The sequence below is a fragment of the Halichoeres trimaculatus genome, unplaced genomic scaffold, assembly GCF_033239565.1.
Source record: "Halichoeres trimaculatus isolate MK-OKI-2021-1 unplaced genomic scaffold, fHalTri1.1 fHalTri1_scaffold_20, whole genome shotgun sequence".
NCBI classification, from domain to species: Eukaryota; Metazoa; Chordata; class Actinopteri; order Labriformes; family Labridae; genus Halichoeres; species Halichoeres trimaculatus.
In genome coordinates, this window is record NW_027437198.1 from 784,405 (window position 1) to 807,371 (window position 22,967).

General features: G+C 42.0%; 1 protein-coding gene across 5 annotated transcripts in view; it reads left to right on the top strand.

The window, feature by feature from the left end:
* Positions 1 to 22,967, top strand: part of rbfox1 (RNA binding fox-1 homolog 1) — a 356,244-nt gene that overhangs the window by 176,272 nt on the left and 157,005 nt on the right. For 4 of the 5 annotated variants that reach the window (XM_074696052.1, XM_074696049.1, XM_074696055.1 and 1 more), the window contains exon 3: positions 1,081 to 1,122. In XM_074696052.1, coding sequence (XP_074552153.1) covers positions 1,081 to 1,122 — 42 coding nt within the window. Of the gene's footprint in view, positions 1 to 1,080; positions 1,123 to 6,583; positions 6,819 to 22,967 lie in introns of those variants that run through there. The other variant, XM_074696053.1, reaches the window with a different exon arrangement.

The window sequence follows — 22,967 nt, forward strand, 5'->3', positions numbered from 1 at the left end:
GTTTTTTGGGATATGGATCCTAAAAGTGAATTTTAAAAAATGGACTCACTGATGGAAGGACAGGCCGATGTCTCTTCTTAGCTCACACCGCAGCACCAGCACATCATCCTCTCCTCCTTCTCCTCTGCTCACAGGGAACACTGGGACTAGCACTGGTTAGCATCAACATGTTACAGGTGAAATCTTATGTGTAAACAATGTAACCATGGTTACACCCATTTCCAGACACACACACAGGAGCAAAAAATGTACACCACTGCAAACACAACCAGTTAGGAGTCAATGTCCGACAAATTAAACATAGAAAGTATCGACAGACTGAAGAGAAAGCTACTGCAACAGGCAGCCTCTCAGGCAGCTTTTTAAAGCCATTAAAGCTCCTGGTGATACCTTCACAAAGAGGATGAACCATTCATATTTCAAAATACTCTTTGGTTTTCAGATTTCATAACCAATGGAGAAAAGAACCCCACTCATTTTTAATTTGCTTCTCAATCTACAGTTAAGTGACAGTAAGACAGGAAGAGAGGAGGAGAAAGGGCTGTAAGAGAAAGAGAGGAGGCAGTGATAGAGAAAGGAAAGATGTTGTCTGGATTTGAGGATAGAGGATGTTAGTGGATGTTTTTGTGTATTTTTGTACGTCCCAGAGAAGAACACAGGCCAGAGATTGGAGAGCAAGAGAGCTGATCTCAGCATCTCTTCCTTTTTTTTTTTTTTTTTTTTTGGAGGCCCCAAGTGACAGAGGGAGATAAGTTTGATTTTGGCAGAGAAAAGGAAAGTTACAGCAAACTTGTGAGGGGGTGTCAGTGAAACTGAAACTCGAATAAATTCAAGACTTTCTTGTGCAGATTTTGGACACATGCAGCAAACTGAGTTGCTCTCCTGTGAGTAGCGTGTTGAGATGTTGGAAGCTGGACATACCTGCCAGGCTGTGCTGCACTCACCCAAATCCTGTCGTGGCAAAGCTGTTCCTGAAGAAGCCTAACAGCCATCACAGACCAGCTCTTTTCAGTCTGATCAGCTGGGTTTTAGCCGTGTGTGTGATTATTCTAAGAGACTAACTCTTTCTTTCTCTTGTAGATTTCAGGTCACCTCATGAGCAGTGAGCAGGAGCAGCTGAGGGTGAGTCTGAAACCGTGTGTTTACATCTTCACATCCTCCTCCTCACGTGTGTGTGTGTGTGTGTGTGTGTGTGTGTGTGTGTGTGTGTGTGTGTGTGTGTTTGTGTGTGTGTGTGTGTGTGTGTGTGTGTGTGTGTGTGTGTGTGTGTGTGTGTTTGTGTGTGTGTGTGTGTGTGTGTGTGTGTGTGTGTGTGTGTGTGTTTGTGTGTGTGTGTGTGTGTGCACTGTGACACATCCAGTGTCATACATGGGTAAGCTCCAGACCCCATCATGACACGAATCATGGTCAGAAGTGTTGAAAGTTATAGATTTGATTCCTCTGGAAGAAATCCAGGAGTTTGGTTCATGTTTTAACAGTATTTTAATTATCAGTACATTCTTACTGCAAAACTCAAAGTTTGCTTCTGCTGAGAAAAAAAAAAAACACTAAATAAGGCGGGAAAGACATTAAAAAAAAAAAAGTGGTTGCTGTGTTTTCGGTGAAACTGTATTTGGTAACCGTCCCTTCATCTGCTGTGACTGGTTCAACTGTCAACTGAAGCCTCATTTTACCATGACGTGTTGAGAGTCAGCACTCTGGTTGGTGGTAAATGGAATCTATTGGTGTGTGCTCTGTCAGGTCGAGCAGCAGATAATTTCATTATTTAATGTTGTGAAATTATGGTGAGTAATGGCCACTTTTTTTTTTTTTTTTTAAATTTTAATAACCTATTTGACTTTGGGCTCTAATTTCGTGGCGCAGTGCAGGGGGTGCAAGCCTGGCGCACCGTGCGCAGTGTTAATTTCGTGAGGCGCACCGCTGTGCGCTGCCAATTTGACAATTTGGTAGACCGTCTGCGCAGAGATGGGTGTGACTGCGCGCCAGTGGGAGTTGACGTGCACAAGGGGGAGGTGTCAGCAGATTCATGTTGGCGCAGTGACAATTTTGTGCCAAAAAAGTGCGCTGAAAGCTCGCCAGCTCCAACCTGGTCTATCCTCGGTGCAAGGCGGAGTGTATGTCACTCAGGAATTACCCGTTATTTCCCATATTTCTCTGTTTGAGTCTTTATTTTTAACGTGATCTAAAAAGATGGAGTACATTATTGTAAGGAGGATGAGGCGGAGACACTGGGAGAGTATACAGTATATCACCAAAGGTTCTGTTATTTGGCGATGACAAACCAGGAGTGCAGGTGGATCAAAAGTATTCTGAATGGATAAGCCAGCTGTGTAACTCTCTCTTCATTTTGTCCTCCTATTAATGACAAAGGAACAGATGAAATCTGTCCCGGGAGCTGGCCCACACGGTGACGCGCTTCATATCCTCCGATGCGCCCCGCTGTCCATTCTCCTGCTGCAAGGACTGACCGTCTCCACTACCAGCACTGTTTCTGCGGTGCTGGGGATCACTCAGACCAATCAGATGCTGCGCCTCAGCCGAGAGGCGCTCATTTGATTGGTGAAAACAGCGCTCGGCTATGTTAAACCCACTCACGGCTTTTCTCCTCCCTCTCTGCCACTTGCGAGGAGGGAGGCGTGGACACACAGCTCTGCGCTCCTCTGCGCTCCTCTGCGCTCCTCTGCGCTCCTCTGCGCTCCTCTGCGCTCCTCTGCGCCTTGACTGCGCCTCTCTTGGCACTGCAGGAAACTTGCAAAGTGTGCCGGTCATGCCCTGTCCTTGTTGCGAAGGCCGGCGCAGTGTAGGTGCGCCTGCGCTTGTGCCTGGTCTACGAAATTAGAGCCCAATGTGTCTTTCCAGAGGGGCTATGTTGCAAACACTCTGCTTTCTTTAGGCTTCATGCTGCTGGATGGAAAGGCTGTAATCACAGTTTGGGGGGTTTGTGTCCATCAGACACATATTTTGTTTACAGTGAAAAAAAATAATAATAATCACACCCTCCTGACCCCTCCCCAAACTCTCTCCTCTACGCCAAAAGAGTGACAGGAAGTTGAAACTGATAAAAGAGCAGAGTAGTCAAGCTGCCAGCTGCTTCCTACGACACGCGTGTGCAGATGCTCTGAACCTCGGATGCTGTGGCAGTAATTAACATGATGGCAGAGACCTCTGACTACAGCAGGACCAGAGGAAAAGGATGTGACAGTATATGACGTGATCTCTTTGGTAACACGATCTGTAAGACGTTACTGTACAATCAGCTGACCCAGAGTCCGTCATGAATCTGGACCAGTGAGCCGTTTAGAAACTGGAGCCCTGGTGGTGCTCGTGTTCCGTCTGCCCATCCTCCTCTAAGCACTGCATGTGTTCATGTTTCCCAGCATGCCTTTGACATGTATGAACGATTGTTGTGATTTAACTGCACATGAGGATGTTTTGCCCTCATTACTGACTGACAGGAGACTTGAGAATAGCTGTAAACTGTGAGCCTCATTATAAATCTTGCAGAAGGAGCAGCTTATATCCTCTCTTAATGAGTCACACATCTCGCCTCTTTGCCGTCTTCTCATCTCGGGGGGATTGTGGGTATTTTATTGCTGGGTTAAGCAAAACTGAGTTATTTATTCCATCTGCCTCCAATAACCAACAGTAATCCCTTAAAAAGAATAAAAAGCAGAAACAGCAGCAGTATTAGAGTCTGTGTTGGCTTTGAAGCCGTGCAGCAAAAGTCTCATTAAAGTGTGGGAACATTCGGAGTCTAAAAATAACTCTCAGCCTCAGAGTTATTATTCATACCGTGGCATCTTATTGTAATCCCCTCTCACACAGCTACCAGCCTGTTTCATTTATTTTTAATTGTCCATAAAGAACTAGACGAGTATTTCCTTCAGGATAATGAGGAAATGAGAAGCAAACAGATTACGCTCTCAGATTGGATCTCTGAGTTTGAGCATTTTTTTATTTGGTCACTTTGCCTCTGGGGCATTTTCTCTTTTATAATCAGCTCCTTTTTTCTTCTCCATAACTTTTTACTTCCTTCAAAAGTCATTTCAGTTTGATGTGTCTTATTGTCTTTCTGCAGCTGATGACCCCGTGTGAACTATGAAACCCGGTCAGAACGTGTGCTCTAATGAGGGCTGGTTATTGATTTGTACACAGTACACCCCATGCTGCAGCACAGTGTCTGCTGTGTGCATGAATACATCATAAACACCTGGCACAATGAACCAAAGGCTTGTTCAGAAAAGTTGCTACAGTTGACCTGGTGTTTCTTTGTGAATACGGCAGTTTGTGATTTAAATGATTAAATTCAAAGTTGGAGTTGTTGTATTTTGTTTCCAGAGTTAAACACCTGACTGTTGAAAGAAAGCAGAATGAAATGTTTTAACAGTGATTTTCACCTGAGCGATGGTATTTCCATGGTTTTCATCATGTTGTGTTTGAGTTTCACGAGTCCCTGGGTGGCTTCAGGCCACTCACTGATGTCATCAAAGGTGGGCGTGTCTCCCTGCTTCCTTCTCAGTTTTTTTCAACAGGCACGTTTGGATGATTTTAACCCGACATTAGTGATTAAGGGGTAAAATGTTTTACCATTAATGTTATTGAAAACGACCACCTGTAGCATCACATTTCTACATGGGAGAGACTTGAGAGCCGTGCACCTGACTTGGCATGTTAGCACAAGCTAATCATGGGTATTTGAAACACACCTGGTTAGCAGAAAGCTAACTCATGTTGCTCTCTGACCCGTGCTGATCTCCAAGTTCCTGAAAACGAGTGAAAGTTGGGCCAAGCTTCGCCCTCGTTTAGGACAAAGCCTAATTTGTTCGGATTTAAGTTTCACTTTGGTTATGTTTTTCTTTCTTCGTGCTACGTGCACTATTGTAGCTGCTCTGACATAGCCACGTTCACTCTCTGCCCATATATGTCCCAAACCAACCAAAACTTTAACATCCAGGCAGAGGAGGGGGTTGAGGCAGACACTGACACACATGAAAAGAGGCCCATAGGATCCTGCAGACCTTATGTTATTATACATAATAATATATCTTATATATTATAATAATAATAATAATAATAATAATAATAATATATATATATATAGATATAGATAGATATAGATATAGATATATATATCAGAATCAGAATCAGAATCAGAATCGGTTTTTATTGCCAAGTATGCAGCACATACAAGGAATTTGACTCCGGCAGTTGTTTTCTCTAGTACAAGAGTGGACACAAACATGACACATAAACATGACAATAAAAAAAGATAAATAAAAAGATGTGGATGTAGAAAAGGGCTGGGATAAAATGTGCATCAGAAATATTTACAGAATAATTATATATATATATATATATATATATATATATATATATATATATATATATATATATATATATATATATATATATATATATATATATATATATATTATATATATAATATTATATCTTATTACCTTATCTTATTTCTTATGGACCTTTTTGCACTTTCTATACTCTTTCTTACTTTTGTTTTCTTAAATGCTGCGGTGACTCCTGAATTTTCCCTCGGGGATAAATCAAGTATTTTCTATTCTATTTTATTCTTTAAATAACTTGGAAAAAGACATTTTTATGGACTGATCAGGTGAATGTGGCTCATGTCAGGTCTAAAAAGTTTTTTTTTCCCTCAAAATAAGACAAAAACACTTGATTAGATTTCAGTTTTTTGGTGTTTGAGCCATGTTGGTGCCTAAAATGTAATCACAACCTGAAATGTAACAATAGCCCAAAACCAAACACAGCCCAAAATGATCGTCATGCAATGGCTTTATCATTTCATGTCATTCACTTTTCTTTTTTTAGACAAAGCGTTTAGTGCAGTTTAGACACAGGTTCAGGGATTTTTACAAATATGAAGATGTACCATTGACATAGTATCTGCTGCATTGTTGACACTGCAGTTTTCCAAGTTTTCCTGTAAAATAACAGTGGAATACTGACAACCCTGCTGCCAGTATTTGACTGTTATTTTACTCCCACTTGCAGGGTTATACACCCATAATGATCATTATAGAGGAGTTAGTTTGATCAGGTTTCACCATGTTATAGCTCAAACTGTCCTCCAGCACATCACAAAGAGTGTGTTTGTAGCCAAAGCACCTGCACAGTAACTCTGCATAACTGGTTTGGACGGCTCACAGTTTAATGTTACTTCATTATTAACAAGTGACTCAAAGCCTGTGAAAATATTTGCAACGCAGCTTGCAGACTGGCTGAGATCCAGCAGGTGCAGCCATATTGTTTTTTAAATAGCACATGTGAGAAAAGGTCCAGTCAGCTTTTTGTTTTGCACATTATTTAATGACTGTGAGATTTATGGCTGCTACTAACAGCTATTTACAAAAAGACTTGAGCTCAGTGAACACATCCTCCACCTCTCCTCCTCTGTCTCACTCTTCATCTCCCGCTGTGCAGCAGTAAACTGTGGCATCCTGCAGCAGAGAGCAGAGTTAGCCGTTTGGCTCTGTTTCTCCCTCTCTCAAACACACACTTACACACACACACACAGCACGTTGAAACACTGTGCGCACTGAAGTACACACTCTGAGAAGTGGTGGCTAAGCAGGATTTTACTCTAAAGCAGCGCAGAGGAAGAAAGAGAAGTCAAAGGAGCATAACTCAGGGTCAGACGCGTCTTCACATCCAGAAACAGTGGTGTGACTCTGACGGGGATGGTGAGCTGGCTGCAGAGGAATACGCCATCTCAACTTGTGCTGAAGTCAAGGAGCAGTGTGTGACTGTGCTGCAGGAGAGTCATGATGATGTATCTGTGGGTAAGTTCTGTGTGTGTGTGTGTGTGTGTGTGTGTGTGTGTGTGTGTGTGTGTGTGTGTGTGTGTGTGTGTGTGTGTGTGTGTGTGTGTGTGTGTGTGTAATCTGTGTTTTTAGCGCTGGCTTGGTAAATCCGACTCTGATGTAAAACATGCTGCAGTGCGTGTTCTGAGCTCAGCGTCTTCATCAGGGTAACACGCAGGAAACTGTTGTCAGCTGTGGAGCCACAGGAGCATGAGGTTAGCACTGTGCTAACACACTCTAACCCCTGTGCTCTTTCTGATGCTCTCATTTCTCATGTCTGGAAGTGGTCTCTCAGACCTTGTGGCTGTGAGGTTTAAGTGATGATGTGGGAACAACATGCACACTTCAGGACAGAGGGGTGAAAAATAACCTGTATCTACAACTTTAACCATAACACAAATATCCATACAAGTGGTAGCATGTTTATGTCTGATTTCTTTAAGATAGTCACCCTGCATCCTCCCTACATGTGCTTAGACCCAATCCAGTTTCATCTTACATCAAGAGCAAGCAATGGCTCCCTGGGGCCAACACTACACTGTCACTAAACCTGCAACTAGTCCGTCATTTCAACCACTACAGTCCACGGAAAGAGTTTAAACACTGTTTAACTTTCTCATTAGACAGAATATGAATAACCACACTGCAGAGTGTGGATCAATATGGTGTCCTGCAATTCGGAGGCCTGTACAATCAAGCTGGGTTTTTCTTTGATGGGAGTAACTTCAGGCTTGAAGGGCATATTGCAGGTTCATTTTTTGTTAAGTAATGCTTATCATTGTCTGATAATGGCAGTAGAATAAGTCAGTCATTGTTTTTAAATGTAATTCAACAGAGAAGGCTCAAATTCAGAGGAAGAAGTGTCTGTTTTCAGTCCGTCTGTTTAAAACGCTCTTTTTCTCAACATGGCGTCATGACGTAGCGAAGGGGACCCTCGTCCCCTCACGCCGCCTTTAGCCAATGTGGATAACAGGTGATGGTGAGTGAGATCAGGGGTTTCAGGTCGTGTTTTTTGTTTCTTCCTAAGTATTATTTAATTGGAGCGTTCATTATGATTCAGATGTGTTTGGATGGATGGATGCGGAAATACTAGCTTAACAAAAGTCCACTTTTTCACACTCCATGGAGTTAGCTTTTGACTTGTTTTGTGCAGCTGACAAGACAAGACTTCGTTCCTGTATTGGTCACAAAAAGTGCAGTCGTCGTGGTGCCCATTTTTCCACAGGAAGATTTTGTTCCTGGTGATATGAAGGCGTCTGTTTTATAAAGTCTATGGATGGAGTTCAGGATGGGATACTGGAGCCAGGTACAGGTCTGGCCTTCGCTGGCGGCAGCAGCTCCTAGCCTGACTCCCGGGTGACAGACGATAACGAGGATTTCACAGATTCAGCCCGAGATTCAACCCAACGGAAACGTGAGCTGAGCACTGTAGCTCAGTCTTAGTTTTCTGACTCTGGATCAGTGGATAGACTCTGATAGACCTCTCTGTCTGTCTCTCTATGGGCTTTATCATGATGACTCAAAGCACGTTGCTTTACCATCAGCTCTGACATGTACTACTTATTTTTGAAGTCAGCGGTCTGTGAGATAGAAGTGAAGTGATGAGAAAGAAACAGCGGTAAATCTTGTCACCTCTGGTTGTAAAAGAGGTGTTTACTTCTACAAATTCATTAAAGCCCCTATAAAACACTAATTACCCATTTTCTTAACCATACATGGATTATATGAAAGTGTTTTTTTCATCAGCTGAAAAAATCAAAGTCAATCCCTTCCAGATTTTTTTAAGTAAATGATGTAAGTTATGGTGTAACATTGAAAATCAGATATGATGTTTCTATTGTGGTATGCTTCACATATAACTCAAATGTCACCTGCCCATCTACCCATAGTTTGTTTTGTACATTTTTGAGAAAGGTAAAAAAATGAATCAGTTGTAGCTCCGCTTTCCGAAACGTAAAACCAGGGTAATATACTACAAAACAGACCCAACGAAGCCGTCATACTACATACTACAAGCAAAAGCAGTAGATACTACGCAGTGCCTACTACAGACTACATTCACATGTAGTTTGTAGGAGGTGGTTTAGAAAACAGTCTGTGTAACTGATTTCAAACTTGATGTGAACACAGCATTACGCTAAAGATCACTAGCTAACAGCACTCACTCACCGGGACACCTGCTCTGTTCTCCTCTGGTTCTCCTCACACCACAACTCCACTGCTCTCCTCCGGACGTTATACCTCCTCATCCTGCCCTGTCCCTGCCCTCCATCTTTCCTAACAGGTTCACAGTTATAATCCTGAGGACCATCATATGGATAGGAACACAGATTATCTTCCTCTTCAATGACAGGAAAAAATCCATAAAATCCATGTTTATTTATGTTAAACAGAGGCAGAAGCAGAGGGACCCCCCTCTGTGACCTCACCTTCAAATGATACTAATACTAAAATGTCTTCAGGAGACCCTTCGGTTTACTCATTGAGGAATTTCTTTCAAAATATTATCATCAAGTTATTTTCCTTTCAGATTCTTAACTGTCGTCTTTAACCTGTAATGTGCTCTTTAACCCTGGATTGTGCGTCCTACGATGCTGGTTCACCTCTGACCATGGTAAATCACCAAAGTAAAGGCAGGGTTATGCTTTCTACATGAATGTGACGCACAGACATGAGCCGCACAGAGTTGGCACGAGCAAAAGAACGTGTGGCTTTTACATGTTTGAACAATCTGTGCGGCGCCTCTTCCATAACTGCAGGGGGCGGTGTATGGCAAACGCACATCTAACACAGTACTAAACAAAAGAAGAAGAAGTTGTTTACACTATTCACAACATTTTTAATCCGCTGCAATTTCACGACAGGAAATTCATCACACGGTTACCATGGTGATCTCTGTGTGATGAATCATGTGGATGCAAGGAATTTTTGAACTTAGGACACCAGGAGCTCCTGTTTGTTCACGCCTCCATGAGGACGTTAGACATTTTGGAACATGCGAGGCACAGAGATTCTACATTTGAAAAGAACCGTGGGGGGGCTGCAAAAATGATGTAATTTGTCTGCAGTAGCAGACGCATCAAGCATTAAACAAAGCTTAACTCGTGCTGAACAGCTAGCCTCGTCAGCTAAATAATAGCGTCACGCCATAGCAGCAAGGCACAGTGTACCCCGCTAATAAATCCAACGAAGAAGAAAGACGTGACACAGTAAACAAAGAGCAGTGATGAAGACGTCCAGCAGTTTGTCTTCTCTGTGATTGTCATGTGTCTCTTTGTTACAAAGAACAATCAAGCTTTGTTTCAGAGAAGGCTGTGAGCCACCAGGAGAAATACAGCAGCTGCTGTCACACAGGAAGTGACCATTCTTGCATGCATCCCGTACAGAGACGATCCAAACTGAATCACTTGGTGATCCAGTTTTGTAGCACCGCTGATCAGGATTGGGAAAGTCTCAGTGAGTAACGCAGAGATCCTGGATGCATTAATCCTGTTGGCAGTACTGGCCCCAGGCATCTGCAGCAAGGGGGGTATAAACAGCTTCAACATAAACAACAACATCAGCTTGAGTGAAAACTTCTAGTTAAATGAGTTTGTGTAACAAATAAGCAGGATCAACTTTACGCTTATCCGTCCTGTGAGGAAGCTAAAGTTTAATGGAAGAATCACCAAGAACTGATTCAGAGGAACTTTCCTTGTTCTCCCACAAATAAATTCTTGTAAAATCAATAGGATCATTGTTATCTATTAACCTTTATTTATATCAGTGTGTCAGCATTGTGTTCTAACTTGTTGATCTGGACAAGCAGAATAATGTGCAGTGAATGGGTGGTTATGCAAGTTGAAACCCCGACAGGGTGAGCAACAGAATAATTACCCCAGCACCCTGTGGGGGTTGAGTGTTGGCAGGAACCTATACCATGCTTACGATACTTGGGCCCTGATACGATAATATCACAAAATATCTTTATTGTGATATATTACAATATTCTACAGTTAACTATTTGATTGAAAACAACTCTTCTATTTTCTTGTGTTTGAAATAATGAAAGTCAGATGCAGTGTTTCATCAAACACTTAACTTGAAAAACATCAGTGCATCAAGTTTGTCACTCAAACTGCTGTGACATTGAACTAATGTTGCAAAGACATGATTGGGTGAAAGACGTGGTCAGCAAGTGATACTGATAAATGTAGCTGGGTGTAACAAATGTTACTCATAAAAAATCTAATATTGCCCAAAACATGACAGCGATTATTTTTCATCAGTCTACGACACTGTAAGAATTAAACTTGAAATTATTTTAAACTAACTGAGCTAAAAATAAAGAGAAAACATTGATTTTTATGGCATCAAAACCCACATCATTAAGTTTAAGAATAAAATATTTTAAATGTACTGTGAGATTATATTTAATGTACAGGTTATGGGCAACATACAGTGGAGTAGCTCTTCAGTGCCATCTACTGCAGTGGAGGTGTAAAAGATATATTTGACTTGTAAATAAGCAAAAATGTGAATTTTTATTTTAACAAAAAAAAATTCACACCTCTAATCCAGAACCACCTGTTCATGAAACATTATCTCTCACATAGTGCAACCCCACACAAAAGCACAGTGTTAGCTTATTTATTTATTTATTTATTTATTTATTTATTTATTTATTTATTTATTTATTTTTGTGACTATCTTTTTCATATTGCAATGAAACTTCACAGAAAGAACAATATTCCAGCATCTGTTTTCCACCCATGTTGTGTAATTCCTAACTTACATGATCCTTTTCTATCCCATCTTGAATCTCTCCCCTAAATACGGTCACATTACTGAGAGAAATGACTGTTTACAGTGTATTTATGATCTTGTAAAGGTGACGTGTTGAGATCACAGCTTGTATCTGTTGTCTTATACAACAGGCTGCTTTTGTCGAGCTAGGCTACGTTTCCACGGTTCCTCCTGAACTTGACATGTTTTTCCTTTGAACATCCTTCTGAGATCTCCCCATCACACACAGCTCAGAATAATTACACTTTGGAAAAGCTCATTAATGAAAGTCCCCCCTTCAGAAGTCATATTGTGTGTGTGTGTGTGTGTGTGTGTGTGTGTGTGTGTGTGTGTGTGTGTGTGTGTGTGTGTGTGTGTGTGTGTGCTGGCTCCAGGGCTTTGCAGAGAGAACACGTTAACTGAGGAATATTAGGGCAACTTTAATGAAAGATGGTTTGATACTTTGTTTACGTAGTCCCCACCTCTCCGCAGCTTCACTCCAGCTACAGAGTTCATGTTTAATTGAGATTACAGCCACAGCGTAACGCCGAGCGTCGCCCCAGAGACGCCCAAACAAATTTACAAAAAGATTCCCTTAAAACAAGTTCATCGGAGTCTGTTTCATGAATGAGGAACCCAACAAATCTATCACATTACAATCAAATTTCCCTCGGGCTCTGTGTAAAGTTTTCTGCAAATTGAGAACGCGCTTCATTTCTCTCGGCTTTATTAAGATTCAAACTCTTGCAGCTCCAAAGAACAGATCATTAGAATCAATATTCAATTTAAAGGCGGCGTTTGGTGGTGGAGGGCTGCGCTTCATATAAATGTCAGAGAGATTTAGCGCTGACACCCACTGGAGGGATGGCTCCCGCTTGTTGGTATTGATTCGAGACATTACAGAGCGAATATTCAGAGGAGCAGTTTTAGCAGCTGTATAATGAGAAATAAAAAAGATGAAATGGAAAAGCGTTTGAGTTAAAAGACTAAATAATAAATCAGGCAGAATGTGACAGAGGTCTGCTAAAGAAAAGGTAAAACATTCCCTTTTTACCTCTGGAAGAATGAGCATGAAGAAAGAACGTTCAGCTGGTTTTAACCTCTGATGTTTAGTGTCAGCTGTTTTCTGTCATTTCACTTTCTCCAAACCAAAATTCATCTTTATGCTGATTTTGTATTTTTTTAACCAAGGTTGGAATTTTTCTCTAAAAGAGTCTCATCCTGTTTTCAGTTTCCAGTGAAACCTTTTATATAAATTAGCTAGCTATATAAATTTAGCTAGATTCAGCTAAGTTTTGATTTTACTTTTATTTAGGCTCAAGGGATAATTTACAACAAATACCACAAAAGTATATATATATATATATATATATATATATATATATATATATATATATATATATATATATATATATATATATATATATATATATATATATATATAAAATTTTATATTTATAAACTGGCATAAAGGAGTTATCTGTAGAAATAAGGGAGAGGGGAGAAAGTTCTAAAGATTTCATTATTTGTGAAAAAAATTGAATTATAAATGTCTTGTACGTAAGCACTACACACTGCTTTTTGCAGACTTACATTGTTCTGCACAGCTGACAAGTGTTTTGAAATAAAGGCATTTACGTGCACATTACAGCCAAGTTTATGGCAGTAATATTTTTCTGAGTCATTTTTTCAGGCATCTGTGTTCACAGAGGTCTGGACACTGGATGAGAAACAGGGTGACGGGGTGTAGCAACATGCATAGAAGAGGCAGCTAAGTACAGTGGCTGACAAATGTGAGCCAACATTACAAAGTTTGAAACAGTTTTATAACCTTTAACTGATTTGCATTTTACAAACATCTCAAAATAAAATAAATAAATAAAGAAATGTAAATAGCAAAACACTTTTACAGAGGACTAAACCCATTTACAGGGTCAGAATTTTGATGGAAAGTGAATACTCTAAATGTTTTTTGTTTACATCAAGCCTAATCTGATATATAAAAATCAATGGATTTAAAATGAAGCCTTAACACTTTCTTTTTCTCACAGTCACTCACATTCTCCACAGTCTGTCATGTTTCCTTTTTTCAGCAGGGTTCAGGCCACACAGACTACCCATCAACATACCAACACACTGATCAAACATCATGAAGCTCTGGTTGAGCAGCACACACACACACACACACACACACACACACACACACACACACACACACACACACACACACACACACACACACACACACACACACACACACACACACAGACACACTCTGAACTGGAGAGGGGATGGTCTGAAGTGTAGTTTCACTCAGAGGGCCACCGGTGCAGAGCGCGGCTGACGTCTCCTGTTGGCCGCTGAGTTATGCAGCTCTGCGAGCGCTGGCTGAACAGGGACTCCATATGTTCCATCAGAAATATGAAGTGAGAGCCAGCCGGGCTGACGGGGATTAATGGCGGGCGCTGCAGCGAGGCGAGCAGAGTGCTGACACCGAGAGAGACGGAGGGAACCAATCAGAGCAGAGCTTTTTTACGCTGAACAGACCGGCAGTGTTTGATTCAGGACTGTTTGGGAGAAGAGGAGGCGCTGAACTTTCACAAGCAGCTGAGAGCGTGAGCTGCTGTGTGCTGGTGTTCACCTGCAGAGGGGGAATAATCCATTGGATGAGGGTTTACTGCTGTTTGTTATCACCCTCTGAAAAATGAAACAATAATTGTTGCTTCCAGGCAATCTCTGGACCAATCAGCTTATCTCTGCGAGATTATATCCACGGGAGTTAGTGACAACTTCTCACTGTGGTGTACTTTACCCAGAGTCTCTTAATACTTTAGCCTGTGTCATACCTTAGCTTTAGCTAAGGTAAAGATTGATCCGTTCAGAAGATTAATATGTTAGAAAAACAAATGTGCAAAATCACTTTTTACAGTGTTGGACAGACAGTCTTACCAGATTTGCCTGAAACAAGAAGTCAAACTCAAATTACCTGAATGTTGTCCAAAGAAAAAAAAAGACCACTTCAGGTGTCCCTCCAAAAAATTCAAACCACATTAAACTGTTGGAACAATTGTACTTCTCAACATGAAATGTTTAAGAGTCATATCTGGCTTTTCTTGCTGAATGCCTGCTGGGCTACCTGACACCTGAAGATGGGCCACGTTTTCTGGAGATCCATGCTCTGTGAGACCAGCGCTGAAGAACTCACCCCCAGGATTTATCACTAAACTACTCCAAGACCTGCTCAGTCTGGAAGGTAAACCCTTTCTCGATCGTGCTCATGGGACTTTATGAGGAACTTAAAAAGGGACACCCGCCCGGCCTTTTGTGACCAGGATACACTTCTTCCATGCTCTTCTATGAAACCTGAGTCTTCAGCGAGCCGGACAATTATCTCCTCTTTTCTTCAAGAGAATCTCCATATTCCCAACTACACGGCATCTGTCACCAAGAAAGGACAGCACTCAGCACGGGGAAGAACAGTCTCTGCTCCAATCCAAAGCGGTAAATTCTCAGACACGTCCTGCTTACAACCCAGAAAGTCAGAGGATGGTGAGGCCCCAGCTTTCACGGCTCGTATTCACACTGAAAAATCCAGATCAAGCGAGCTTTTACCCTGGTGCTCTCCCCAGCAGAACATCACACGGGTGTGATGGACCTGACAAAGGCCACAGACTCTGAGGAAACTGCCCTGTGTGGGACAAACACACACCAGTGTTTTTCCTGTGTAACATGCTTCAGCTAATTGTTTTTTAAGGACTACATTAATCACACCTGGCCCGTCAAACTGAACGCTGGTTTCCAGTTGTTTTGCTTTGTACAGGCCCACACCTGTCCAATAATGTTTTGTTTGCGAATTTGACGGCTCATTTAAAAAATCCCCCCTTGGACGGTTGTCATGAATAACCATCAGGCTGTAAACATGTAGTTTGACATTTGAACATGGGGCTCACTTTTGGAGCCCTCTTTAAGTAGACACTCAAGGAACTACAACATTTGGCACACTGGCAGTGTTGATTTTTGTATGCTTCCTGGTTTTTACTGGTGCCTGTGTTTTTCAGGGTTTTGTTTCCACCTGTAGCCGTCTATCACTTCATGTTTTGTTCAGCCACAGAAACCAGACTGGTGCAGCTCAACAGTGGAGAGGAACAGCCCCCTGCTTCTTCTTCTTCTTTCCTCTCTCTTTGGAGGACCAAACACTGCTGTGCCATGGATGAATGTTGGCTCCACAGCGATTTCATAAAACCAGAGCATACTGAAAATGCTGCAGGCGACTGGCTCCCCCACCATTGTGTGACTTAACAGACGCTTATTTGGCTGAAACTCTACTAGATTACATCAGGGGTTTTTTAAGGTTTGTTTTTTTCTGAGGGAGATAAAGTTTTACTTTTTAAACTTTTTGGAGGTTAGATTAAAAACATACATAAAATATTACATATGCATAATCTTCCTTTCTCATGTGAGTGGTGTGGGCTAGCGGCCTGTTAAGCTGTGTGGTGGAGGTCAGGAAGCAGCCAGCAGGAGCAGCAGGTTATACGCCCCCTTTGGACAGGCAAAAATCTCATTTATGGAGCACAACAAGGATTAAAACTGGCAGATGCACAAAGATGTTTTTGCTAAAACTAACTTCATGTGATTTGTTTAAAAGGGTGTTTTCCTCTTTGTGGGTCTCCTTCTTTGCCCATCGAATGCCAACTTTCCTCCTGCCTTTCTGCCTGACCGCTATCCTGATATTTTACCAAATGGCCTATTTGTCTCACACAAGTAAGCATCACTATTTACCAAATTGTATTTCCCTGCTCGCTGGGCTCCAGCGGGGCTCATTCAGCCACATCAGGCCCGTTATCAGCCCGATCATCAGGCTGCGAGCATCTCCACGCTGCGCTTCAGTCAATGGAGCCTGTGAAAAGACAGGCCTCTGCCTAACAGCTTACACCAGACAATCTGTACCATCACACACACACACACACACACACACACACACACACACACACACACACACACACACACACACACACACACAGGCAATCTGTGCTATCTATTAGCTGAGAGCTGAGGGTAGTCTATTCCCCAAGCCCTGAACAGTCCTCTCCTCCTCAGACATCTCCTCTGATTCAATCAATAGCAACTAGTTCAGCGCAGAGAGAGGGCTGCGTGTGTGTGTGCGTGTGTGTGTGTGTGTATGTGTGTGTGTGTGTGTGTGTGTGTGTGTGTGTGTGTGTGTGTGTGTGCACTGTCCTGTGTTGGGGGGAGTTAAAGGCCTTTCACATGCACAGTAATTACAGTGCAGCAGTCATCTATCATTAAATTCTTCATCCTCAGAATCCCTCCAGCAGAAGTCAGACATGTCTGAAGGATCAGACCAAAGGCAAGAAGATGAAATGTGAAAAAGATATTAAAGCTTTCAAAGCCATGGTTGTGTACCTCAGCATGTATATGAGAAGTGGGCGGGGCCACTGCACCAATGGCTGGGACCATTGTGAAGCTTCTGGACTGGTGTTTTGGAGTAAATGTTTTGCTTGTTGGAGGTTTGGATGAAAGACAGATGCCCATTGTTATCACAGGTTGGTAGTCTCCTGTCAATTACTGGGAGCTCCGCCCTAAATCCTCCTTTGTTTTTGGTCTAATTGAGCGACTCCATTTACCAAATGAATGCTGTGCTGGATTTCAGAGGACTGGGGAGATTTAAAGCATGAATTCATTTGGAAAATGCAGACTGAAGGAATAAATCCAATGAGAAGTAAACCCATGATCTCAGAGACTTCTATGCAAGTGGACTATTAGACCAGGGGTGGACCCCTGCTGGACGAAAGGAAGAATGCAGGCTGAAGGTGTTCTTCTCTTTGAGGATAAGACACATTAACCCAAGAAGGTTCCCACCACAAAACTGAGCATGAGTTGATTTGAAGTGAACTCATAAACAGTTGTTGAGGGCTGCATGTACAGCAGGGGTCATCAACGATATTTAGCCAATGTCTTTTTTTATTTTCAGCAGACACTGAGGGCCAGGTGCTCTGGAGCAGGGGTTTGCAACCTGCAGCTCTTCAGAACAATCATGTAGATAAATAAGAGTTATTGCTTAAACTAGTTTTGATTTTGATTTTTCTTTATTTTGTTGCACATTTATCTGGGAGTTTGAGGTGATACCTTTTAGTCCTCAAACTAGATATTTATTTATACATTTGTCAAGTGAAATATGCATATATGTGGCTAAAAAAAATAGTGAATGACAAAAACTTAAAACTCAAAAGAAGTTTTCAGAACAAGCACAAAGAAAGGTACTAAAAGTGATGGATTTTGAAACAGTCATGGAAATTCAGATCAAAGTCACATCTTACAGCCCTGACTTAAATCACAAATATTCTTGATGAAGTTTAATTTTACTAAGCTGCTGAGCAGTGCCTATATGTTTTTTTTTCCTTTTCCTTTTTTGGTAAATGGTAAATGGACTTGAGCTTATATAGCGCTTTTCTAGTCATGAACTACTCAAAGCTGCTTTACACCACAGGTCACAGTTACCCATTCGCGCTCATATTCACACACTGATGGATCCAATCTTTACTATGACAGTTATCCCTCAGTAGGTCTCAGTAGGACACATCACCATGTGTCGCCCAGAGCTGGGCTTGAACCTGCAACCTTCCGATCACCAACCAAGCGCATTCTCCAACTGCGCCACCGCACCCTGTTTTTTCAAAATTTGTTAAAGTGGGCTCATTTTTTTTAAATTAATTTTACACTTATATGGAAAGGAATCAGATCAGCCTACATATTTAAATGTTGGATTCATTCCAAAGTAGGCCCACACACTACACTTCTGTCTTGAGTTATCTGTTGTTAAAACATGTAAAAAAGGCAAAGAATAAACGTTTAAAAACTTTAAAAGCTGTGTTACATTTTGCAGCTCCAGACCACTTTTCTTTAGAGGAAGAGAAAAGATTGCAGTTGTTTCCTCAGTTATACATTGATAAATTATATTTTAGTCAAAATATTTGTAACTGTTCAGTATTTTTCAGTATTAACCGACTGTATCACCTGTACTGCAGCAAGCCACCAGGGGGCGATTGCAATATTTTAGGTTTTCTTTTTGTAAGGCTGTCGAGCTTCGTCGGTTGTTGTATAATGTAATGCTAAGAAAAAGACCCTCTCTAAGAGCCTGACGTGGAAAGATGACCCAGAAAAGCTTCAGTCAGGAATGGACTGATGAGTAAACAGACTGGGAGGGTTGGTAATGTGTTTAACTGTTAACATGAGTAACTGTGCGCATTGAGAGTAAGGGTCAATCCCAATCGTCAATATTTGCTGTGAATGCAGTAATGCATTCACAGCATATGTTCTTCTGTGTCAAAAAAAATTCTTCTTCTTCTTCTTCCGCCCGCTTTTTTGGACCGCTAAAACTTCTACAAACTTCAACCGATTTTCACCGTTCAAACTTCAAAACGTGTGTTTCAGTGGGGACAAGGGGGCTATGACTCTTCAGAATTTTTTCACAAATACTTTCCGAGATATTCAACGTTTTACGAGATTTCGGTCCCATAGAGATGAATGCGGAATTTTCAAAATTTCCTCCCTTCAGGACATTTTTTCAGCCTGCTTCAAACCCTCCTCATTCAGTCATACATTCAGCTACAAACTCCATTCAAACTTCAAAATATTCAGCTATCTTTTGGCTTCATTCAGTGGGTTTCAAATGTTTCCTAGCATTCATAGTTACTTCACAATGACCCTTCAAAGGTCATGATGCATTTCAGCTCTTCAAGCCGTTTAACATTGGTGTGTATTGGACGGAATGTTTCGGCTTAGACTGGGAGATTCAAACAACAGACTGGGGAGAGGGGGAAACAAAACCTAGAAACCTCCTGGGTAAACTGCTCTCTTGGCCACATTTTTTGAGCTATCAACACAAATAAGCCCTCAGCATGTAAGTAGTCTTGTCCTGCTTCTGACAAAGTGGTTTTTAAAGCAAAAGGATGGAGCACTTTTTCATAAAATGGCCAACTGTCGGGCAAAGTCAGCTCTGGCACCCATGTACCCCAATGTTAATTCCTGAGGGGTTTTCTCAGGGATCGGTCAAATTTCCCTCATCTATCTATCGCTGTCATGGGCGTATTTCTGCATCTTCAGACATGAATTTTACGTGGACAGCTTCCTCAGGGTCTCAGGAATCCTACAGTGTGATCACTTTTCTTATCGGCCCTTTGTTTTAGTCACAGTTGCAGACAGTTTGACACCCTGATTTCAGTGGAAATGTGTTGGGAATCAACAGACTCCACCAGCTCTCTGATGGCAGTTGGTAAACAATGATCACCATGGCAACATCTGGCTTCAGATGAGCCTCAGCTGACAGGCTTACATGATTAAAAACTCACTCACAGGACACACAGGATTTCAAGAGATAAGACTTGCAATATTCCTCAGTCAGGTTCTTATTTCCAAAAATGTTCTTTAAAATTTAATTCATTGCTTCGAATTTTGAAAAGATGCAGCCATTTGAACTTTAGAACAAGGCAGCCAATTGTGGGTGATGTTGAACGTGCTAATGAGTTCAACCAGTTCTTCAACAAGTTTGACACAGCGACCACTTCCTCTTCTACTGCTGCTCCTTCTACACATCTGTGTCTCTCCACCACTCCTGCTACATCCCCTCTTACACCTGTGCCTCTTCCACCGTCACCGTCTGTCACAGCTTTAGGAGTGAGGTTAGAGTTAGGAAGACTGTGCTCAGGGAAGGCTGCTGGTCCAGATGGTGTGTGTCCAAGACTGCTTCAGGACTGCGCTGCCCAATTGTGTGAACCCCTTCAGAGGATCTTCAACCTGAGTCTACAGTTGGGTCAGGTCCCGGCTCTGTGGAAAACATCTTGTATTGTACCGGTACCAAAACTCAAATGCCCAGCTGAACTTAACGACTACAGACCAGTTGCCCTCACCTCACATGTTATGAAAACCTTTGAGAGGCTGCTTTAACGTCTGTTGAGACTTGAGGTCAAAGACACACTAGAACCTCTGCAGTTTGCATATAGAAATCATATTGGAGTGGATGATGCAGTTACATACATGCTCCACCGTGCCCTGTGCTATCTAGAAGAACCTGGCACCTATGTAAGAATTATGTTCTTTGATTTTTCAAGTGCATTTAACACCATCCAGCCCATGATACTGAGAGATAAGCTCAAAGACATAGGAGTGAACCCATCCTTTGTCTCCTGGATCACAGACTATCTCACAGAGAGGCCACAGTTTGTCAGGTTGGGAAACTGCGTCTCTGGGACGGTCATGAGCAGCACGGGGGCTCCACAAGGAACTCTTCTGGCTCCATTCCTATTCACTCTTTATACTGCAGACTTCAAATACAACTCTGAGTCCTGCCACATCCAAAAATACTCCGATGACACTGCTATTGTGGCGTGTATCCAAAAAGGACAGGAATCTGAATACAGGGATCTGATAAAAGCTTTCTGTGACTGGAGTCATAGAAATTGTCTCCTACTGAACACCTCAAAAACAAAGGAAATGATTGTGGATTTCCAAAAGACTGGGCTCTGCCATCAGCCAGTTAACATCCATGGGGTGGACGTGGAGGTGGTGTCAACCTACAAATATCTTGGTGTACATCTGGACAACAAGTTGGACTGGTCCCTTAATACAGATGCACTCTTTAAGAAGGGGCAGAGCCGTCTCTTTTTCTTAAGGAAGCTCAGATCAATTGACGTCTGTGGAAAGCTGCTGCAGATGTTTTATCAGTCCGTGGTTGCCAGTGCTTTGTTTTATGGTGCAGTCTGCTGGGGAAATAGTTTAAAGCAGAAGGACAAGAGGCGACTGGAAAAACTGGTGAAGAGAGCTAGCACCGTGGTTGGATCCAGTTTGGACTCACTGGAGGCTGTGGTGGAAAGGTATACACAGAAGAAAGTGGAGGCCATCATCCGTCACTCTGATCACCCACTTCACACCATCATAGTCCAGAGGATTAGCAGCAGGGGACGTCTTACCTCTGTGCGCTGCAGGACCGAGAGGTACCAAAGATCATTCCTCCCTGCAGCAGTGGCGTGGCGTGGAGATTTTTTTTGAGGAAGCCAAGTGAGACAAAGCCTGTTATCTGGTTATCTGTATTTTTTTTTTAGGGAGTGGGGTACATAAAAGGCTATGTTGCAGTTTGTATCGCTATTTCATGTAACGGACCTGTTAGAGTGCCCAGAGAGCGCTCGTTTTACTTACTTTGAACACCGACACACGCCCTTTAGCTCTCCCACCCTCACTCACTCATTCACACACGTACATTGTCCTCTTGACTTAGCTTAAACATCTTATTAATTCATTCAACCGCCCACTTAGACACACAACCGGCCGCTTCACGCACACTGCTAATGTGCTAACCTCCCTGATTTCATTCAGTGGCTCGATGATGACGATACTGTGATTTGATTGGTTTGAGGCCAAAGACGGGGTGGCTTCCCTTGGCACAGTCTTGGTCAATCACAGATGAGCAGTGTCATGACCACGGCCTCATCTGATTGGTTAATCATTCTTGTTTTTTTTCACCAAGGGATGCCAACTCAGCTTGGCTTCCTTGCGGACAACAGCGTGCAGTATCGTATTTTCACCACGCATTCGCCACAGAACATTTACGAGGGCGCTGTTTTACACATTGTAAAATGCTCAATAACTAGAGGAGAGGGATAAGGAAGAGATGACGGTGACAAAACACAGAAGAAGTATCGAAACTGTTAAAAAGGAATATTTTCATTAAATCACAGCTACAGTCTAAAAAAAGAGAGGAAGCATGGCTTCCCTTGGCCTCCGGGAGAAAACGCCACTGCCCTGCAGCCATCAGAGTGTACAATTCTTTGCTTGGAAGAGAGCCCAAACAACTTGAATTTCCCTCCAGGGATTAATAAAGTATGTCTTATCTTATCTTATCTTATCTTATCTTATCTTATCTTATCTTATCTTATCTTTAAATTCATTTATCCATTCCATTGATTCATCCATTAATTTCCTTTCATCCAAGAGTTCATGGGGGGCTTATTCAGCACTCTGCATTAGCAGTTGAGTGCAAGCTTTTCAGGAATTATTTCAACCATTTTCAGACATAAATTCAGTCATTCATGTTCAGCATTCTGCATTAGCAGTTGAGCACAAGCTTTTCAAGACTTAATTTAAATATTTTCAGACATAACTTCAGTCATTCATGTTCAGTATTCTGCTTTAGCATTTCAGTGCAAGCCTTTCATGACTTCTTTCTTCCATTTTCAGACACATCTTCAGTCATTCATGTTCAGTATCAGCATTAGCAGTTGAGCGCAAGCTTTTTAACACCTCATTTAGCCATTTTCAGACATAACTTCAGTCATTCATGTTCAGCGTTCTGCA